Source organism: Mandrillus leucophaeus, unplaced genomic scaffold (genome assembly GCF_000951045.1).
Source record: "Mandrillus leucophaeus isolate KB7577 unplaced genomic scaffold, Mleu.le_1.0 Scaffold16, whole genome shotgun sequence".
NCBI lineage: Eukaryota > Metazoa > Chordata > Mammalia > Primates > Cercopithecidae > Mandrillus > Mandrillus leucophaeus.
In genome coordinates this window covers 5,835,369-5,842,141 of record NW_012101587.1, presented here as the reverse complement: position 1 = coordinate 5,842,141, position 6,773 = coordinate 5,835,369, and the positions used below count along the sequence as shown (strand labels likewise).

Here is a 6,773-nt window from a genome sequence, read left to right as displayed (position 1 = left end):
TTCTGCAGGCTATAGGTTTATGTGGTATAGATGGAAGTTCTGCAGGCTGTAGGTTTATGTGGTATAGATGTAAGTTCTGCAGGCTGTAGGTTTATGTGGTATAGATGGAAGTTCTGCAGGCTGTGGGCTTATGCGGTATAGATGTAAGTTCTGTGCCATTGATTCAGCCAGCATCAGTTGAATCAAGCAACTCAGCCCCTGGGCCACAAGGGAAATAAGGCCCGGCTGGGCTCTTGAGTTTTGTCTCCCAGAGACAGACGGGGCAAGAGCTCTGGAAAGACGTGCTAAGGGCCACACGGGGCAGTCCCAAAGGCTGTGCGCCTGCACGAGGGGAAGGTCATGGTGCTAGGAGCGGCTGAGGCTCATCAGAGGGTCCTGTCGGCTAGCAGAGGTGCAGGGCAAGGCTGGCGTGCCCGGTGAGCAGGAGCACGGACATATTGGCTGTTTGGGGACAGACGGGCAGCGGGGTGAGGCCTGGAACCAAGACCGACATGCTGGCCTGATGGCCTGGGCCCGGCCGTGGAACTCCGGGTCGTCCTAGGAGGCGGTGAGCCCTGCCAGGCTTTGAGTTCATCGGTTCTCGCGTTGGGAAGGATCATGGGTTGGGGTGTTGGAGCTGAGTCAGTGGAGCTGGGAGACCCGTGAGGCTGTTGCAGGTGCGGGAGCCTTGGCTGGCATCAGGGAGGAGCCTCTGGAATAGGAAGAGAAGGTTCCCACTGGCAATGACTGGACAGTGATGTCATGGACCGAGGGGTTGGGTGCGGGGAGGAGCGGGCCTGGGAGAAGGTGGGTCTGTTTCTCCTGCCCTGTCCCTCTGGCTCGTATTTGCTTCTGTGTATGGTGTTTTAGGGCCTCGTCTGTACCTCCCAGATAACATTGAGCTGTTTGGTTCACAAACAGAAATCTACATATTCAGTGGCTAAGTCACTGAGGAACTTTCTGGAATCCCCTTTAGGGGCACACCTACTCTCTTGACCCACCTTCTGCTGCAGGGATGTGGGGGGCGGGGGCAGGCAGGAAGGTCACGGTGTTGATGACACACTTGGGAAACAGGAGATGAAGTCTGTCCTGGTCTAAGGAGGTGGCATCATCGGTATTCACGGGCCTGCACCAGATTTGCCGGTCAGCCTGGCTGTCCTCTGTCACTAGGAACGGGCTGCACGCCTATGTCCTGTGGGCCTGGGAGAGGCCTGCACACAGCCTGGGCTGCATCCGCTCTTCCTCCTCCTGGGAGAGGCCTGCACACAGGCTGGGCTGCATCCCCTCTTCCTCTTGGTGCCTCTGGCTCATCAAGAGCTCCAATGTCTGTGGGATCTCGACACCCCCAGTTCTACAGGTGCTCAGTGGCCAGCGTGGCTCTCCTAGTTCTGCCGGGTGGACCTGAGCCACCCACACTGCAGCGAGAAGCAGTAAAATGCCTCACCTGAGGGTGTGCAGCCTGTCAGGGCCCTGCTTTGTGCTGAGTCACTCGCTGCAGCTGCAGAGTGCACCGGGGCAGGGTGCCTGCACCTGGACCTCCTGCCTGTGGTTGTCTGGGTCCTGGGCCAGGGCCTGTCTCACACCGCTGATTTCCCAGACAACATTCCCAGCTCCTCAGTGAGCAGACAGGGCTGGCACTGAGTGCCTGAGGTGTCCCTGAGCCTCTGATTTTTCTGCAGAAAGACATCCTCATGCACCGATGGCGGTTCCCGTCTCTCTCCCTCCACGGCATCGAAGGCGCCTTCTCTGGGTCGGGGGCCAAGACCGTGATTCCCAGGAAGGTGGTTGGCAAGTTCTCCATCAGGCTCGTGCCGAACATGACTCCTGAAGTCGTCAGCGAGCAGGCATGTGGGGCTGGGACACAGGGCGGGGGCCAAGAGCTGCTGTGTCCGGGCAGAGACTTGGGTAACAAAGGTTCTTACTAGGCAGACACCCAGGCCACGCATGCCCCCACTTCCTGGCTCTGGCAAAATCAGTAATCATAACGGCAGTCGTGATTCAGAAGCTAATGTAAGATAAAGCATCACATGTAAGTGACCTTTGTTACTGATCTGGCCTTTGTTACTAAAATCTGGCCTTTGACCTTACCTCAAGGCTCCAGGCCAAACACCAGCGTTGGGCCAAGCGTGTTCTGGTCACAGTCCCGGAGCTGCCCCTTACCATGGTACTGTGTGGAGGGGACTCTGGTGGCTGGAGGTCAGCCCAGCTTCTGACTGCCCTGCTCAGCTGGGATTCATGGGGAAATGGAGTCGGAGTCTTTCCACTGGGAACGGGAGCCTGGGGCTCGCCCTTCGTGCTCAACACTGAGGTCTTGTCACGAGGAGGAGTCCCCGGACCAGCGCCTGGCTCTATCCTGGGTCTGGATGCAGTGTAGCCTGTGGTTATTTATTTTATGAAGTGCTTTCGGTCTGCTCAGGCTGCCACAATAAAGACCACAGACCGGGTGGCTTACGTGGCAGAAACGGATTTCCCACTGTGTCGGAGGTGGGCGAGTCCAGGACCAAGGTGCTGGCAGCTGCGGCATCTGACGAGGGTTCCTCGCTTGTCCTCACATGGCGGAGGGCAGGCTCTCTGTATCTTCTTACTCAGGCTGCGTCCCACCCTTCTGGCCTCATTTAACCTTTGTCTAAATAAGGTTTAGAAAAAGAAAAAAAAAACTTATTAAAGAAAAAAAGCCAGGCTTTTAATAATTCAAGTTAGTTTTATTCAGGCGTCTCACTGAGGACTGTGGACTGCGGCCTGGGGCCCAGGAGCAGCCTTCAAGAGGTCTGGCCAGGCTGCTCCGAGACAGCGGCTCAGCCCGTAGCTCATCTGCAGGTGGGGGAGCTTCGGTGCGTGCAGAATCACATCGCACCTGCTCAGATGTTACATTCCAGCCAAGCCACACTGAGCCTCAGTGTAAGAGCGCGTGTGGTCATAGGCCACAGAGGCACAACCAGTAATGCGGTCAGGCACTATCTCATGTGTGGGAAAAGGTAAGGACAGGGTCATTTATCTCCTAAGGAATGCAGCGACTTGGGCAAGAGGCAGGGCGGTGCGTGCTCCCCCCTGTTTTGTCTTCAAAGCATCTTTCCTGAGAGCTGCAGGTAGTGGCAGGGTGGAGCCTGTGAAATAGGCCGGCAAGCGGATCGGCGCACACGCAGTTTCTCACATTTGTGACTTTGTCTCACACCTTAGTTACTTCTGTTAAGTTCCCAAATGTAGTCACAATGGAGTTTAGGCCTTAAATATATGAATTCTGGGGGCACACGAACATTCTGTCCAGAATATAAAGCAGGTCAGGGAAGATTGTTTTTATACGTAATTTAAATAGTTTCATCATTTGGAAGATCTTTGGAAAGAGTGAATTGCTTGATACTAAAACTTTGTCTTTTACTTTGAAATAACTGGGTTTTATTTTTTGATAAGAACTCCCCTCTTTCTGGCCGGGCGCGGTGGCTCACGCTTGTAATCCCAGCACTTTGGGAGGCCGAGGCAGGCAGATCATGAGGTCAGGAGATTGAGACCATGGTAAAACCCTGTCTCTACTAAAAATACAAAAAACTAGCCGGGCGTGGTGGCGGCACCTGTAGTCCCAGCTACTCGGGAGGCTGAGGCAGGAGAATGGCGGGAACCCGGGAGGCGGAGCTTGCAGTGAGCCCAGACCGTGCCACTGCACTCCAGCTTGGGCGACAGAGCAAGACTCCTTCTCAAAAAAAAAAAAAAAAAAAAGTCCCTTCTTTCCTTACTCTCGTTACACAGCTCAGTATTAAGCGACAGAAAATGAGACTCATCGTAGACTCAGCATAGACCCGTTGCAGACCTGTCAGAGGCCGATTGTAGGCTCGCTGTAGACCTGTGATAGCAGACCCGTAGGTCACTAGCATTGGATCGAATGCCAAGCTTATAAAGCACTGTATGTCTGTCTTCTATCTGTGGTTTAGGTCACAAGCTACCTAACTAAGAAGTTTGCTGAACTGCACAGCCCCAACGAGTTCAAGGTGTACATGGGCCACGGTGGGAAGCCCTGGGTCACCGACTGCAGTCACCCTCATTACGTAGCTGGGAGAAGAGCCATGAAGACAGGTTGGACACTCCTTGTGGATGATGCTGGGCAGGGCCCTTCGCATGGCTGATAGGACTCTTATACCTGTGGGCGCATAGCTATGTCGGGGCACTGCTGTATGGTTGGGCATGTAGTTAAGTCAGCATGAGGACAGCCGGTGTGTGGGAGGAGCCTGGGCCCCTGGCAGACCTCGAACATGGGTTTGCTGTCCCCAGGGCCTCGCACGGGGTCTGACTGAGTGCTACTGAATAGTGATCTGAGACAGATCCCCAACCTTGGGGCGCCAAAGCTCACCGTTTATTTTATTTCATTTCCCCCAGTTTTTGGTGTTGAGGCAGACTTGACCAGGGAAGGCGGCAGTATTCCCGTGACCTTGACCTTTCAGGAGGCCACGGGCAAGAACATCATGCTGCTGCCTATGGGGTCGGCGGATGACGGAGCCCACTCCCAGAATGAAAAGCTCAACAGGTGAGAGTCCAGGGTGTGGCCCAGGTTGGCGTCTCCTGCACAGCGTCCCTCTTGTCCCTTCCCCTTCCCACCGTGTGCAGTTGCCAAGAGAAGCAGTTAGGGGCGATGGCCCGTGACCTGCCTTCCTGTATTTGTGTGAAGTGGGAACTTCAGATGGGAGGCAGGACGAGGCCTTGCAGGAGCGGGTGCTAAAAACAAGGTTCATGCAGTGTTGATCTGTGCACTTCATCTACCCCCTCTCCATTTCCTTTTTTTCCTGTTCATTTTCCTGTTTCCTTTTTGAGGAACTGCAGTGTCATTGCTAACTGCACATGTTGCTGCTCTGACACATCCTTGACTTGGGCGGACGTGATGGGGATTCTTCCCATAACAGGGCGGGCGCAGCCTCTGAGCTGGCCTTGGGAGCAGGAGGGGCCCAGCAGGCAGGGGTCTCGGGCAGTTCCGGGAGAGGCCTCTGGCCCCTAACATAGCTGAGGAGGGCAGAAGGCAAGAATGCATCCTGTGGTAACCAAGGCAGACGATCAGGGGCTAAGACAGAGGCAGAGACCCTGCAGGAAGGAGGGAGGGGAACACAGAGACCTGACTGAGAGGACCGGAGGGGAGGCCTGGTCTTCAGAAACAAGTGGATAATGGGAGGAGCCCACGATCCAAGCTTGATATTCACTAGCTAGGCACTGGGGGACCAGGATTGGTCTCTGGGCTGGGCAGTCAGACTGAAGCTGCACTTGAGAACCGGGGTGCTGGATTCTGAAGGCAGGCAGTGCTCGGGGCCCCCAGGCTGGGCTGGGGGATGCTCCCCAGGAAGAAGGCAGAGTGTGTCTGGGCTCGAGAGGAGTCGCCTCGCGCCTGGGTGTTGGCTCACAACACCAGCTGACACGACGATGTGTTCCTCTTTACTAGGCATAACTACATAGAGGGAACCAAGATGCTGGCCGCGTACCTCTATGAGGTCTCCCAGCTGAAGGACTAGGCCCGGCCTCCTGCGTGTCACCTCCGACGAGAAGGAATCCTGCCCTCACCTCACCCTTTTCCGACTTGTCCAGGGAAGTGGAGGTTCCCTCTTTCCTTTCCCTCTTGTCAGGTCATCTACGACTTCAGAGAACAGACACAAGTGTATCCAGCTGTCCATGGGTAGAGCTACCCGATGGGCTTATGAGTGACCTAGAGTGACAGCTGAGTCACCCTGGGTAAGTTCTCGGAGTGGTCAGGATGGCTTGACCTGCAGAAAATACCCAAGGTCCAAAAGCACAAGGTCTGCAGAAAGTTCTGGTTGTTGACTGGGTACCACAGTTCACACCTATAATCCCAGCACTTTGGGAGGCCAAGGCAGGAGGATCACTTGAGGCCAGGAGTCTGAGACCAGCCTAGGCAACAAAACAAGACTCTGTCTCTACAAAAAGCTTAAGAAATGAACCAGACATGATGGTGTATGCCTGTAGTCCCAGCCACTCAGAAGGCCGAGGCAGGAGGATCGCTCGAGACCAAGAGTTTGAGCTTGCAGTGAGCTATGATTGCACCACTGCACTCAAGTCTGGGCAATGTAGCGAGACCCCGTCTACAAGAAGTTTTTAAAAAAATGAGCCAGGTGTGGTGGTGCACGCCTGTAGTCCCAGCTACTCAGGACACTGATGTAGGAGGGTTGCTTGAGACTGAGAGTTGGAGGCTGCAATGAGCCGTGACTGCCCCACTGCACTCCAGCCTGGGCAACAGAACAAGACCCCATCTCAAAAAAAAAAAAATTCTGGTTGTCATTGAATTGGGATAAACAGAGAGCTTGATGCTTTCTGCCTTCTGTCTCAGGTGATGCATTGCACATTTGGGATATTTGGAAAGGAAATGAGGAGAGAAGTCAGGGCCTCCTCTGATCTCTCGCTATCTGTGGGTCCTGTCCTTCTCTCAAGACCTTCACCATTACTGGCGTTTTCCTGTCTTCTCTTTAGTATGATCCCTCAAAACCTCACCTAACTGGAAGGATGATTTTGTCTCAGTTTGTAGTCCTAAATAAAAAGTAAACATGACACCTCTAAGAGAATCGCTCCATCTGAGTTGCTCGCGGCGTGCACAACATGCTTATTGAGTGGGGTCTGGTTGATGGTGTCAGCTCAGGGCGGGGGACAGCAGGCAGGACCCAGAAAACAGAACCCAGGTCTTCCCAGGCGAGCGCTCCCTCCCTCGTCCACACAAGTGGAGGCTCACTCATGGCCCCCTGCATGTTCCAAGAAGTGTCCCTGTCCCTGTCCCTGCTCCTTACGGCTGTGGGGCCACAGGAAGTCCAGCTGGC

General features: G+C 54.6%; 1 protein-coding gene across 3 annotated transcripts in view; it reads left to right on the top strand.

Annotated features, from left to right (window-relative positions):
* The window catches only part of CNDP2 (CNDP dipeptidase 2 (metallopeptidase M20 family)), a 23,009-nt gene extending 16,490 nt beyond the window's left edge, over positions 1–6,519 (top strand). For all 3 annotated transcript variants that reach the window (XM_011975890.1, XM_011975891.1, XM_011975889.1), the window contains 4 exons: positions 1,659–1,823; positions 3,903–4,044; positions 4,345–4,492; positions 5,393–6,519. In XM_011975890.1, the coding sequence (XP_011831280.1) occupies positions 1,659–1,823; positions 3,903–4,044; positions 4,345–4,492; positions 5,393–5,462 (525 nt within the window). In that variant the 3' untranslated portion in view covers positions 5,463–6,519. The remainder of the gene's footprint in view (positions 1–1,658; positions 1,824–3,902; positions 4,045–4,344; positions 4,493–5,392) is intronic.
* The last annotated feature ends 254 nt before the right edge of the window (positions 6,520–6,773 follow it).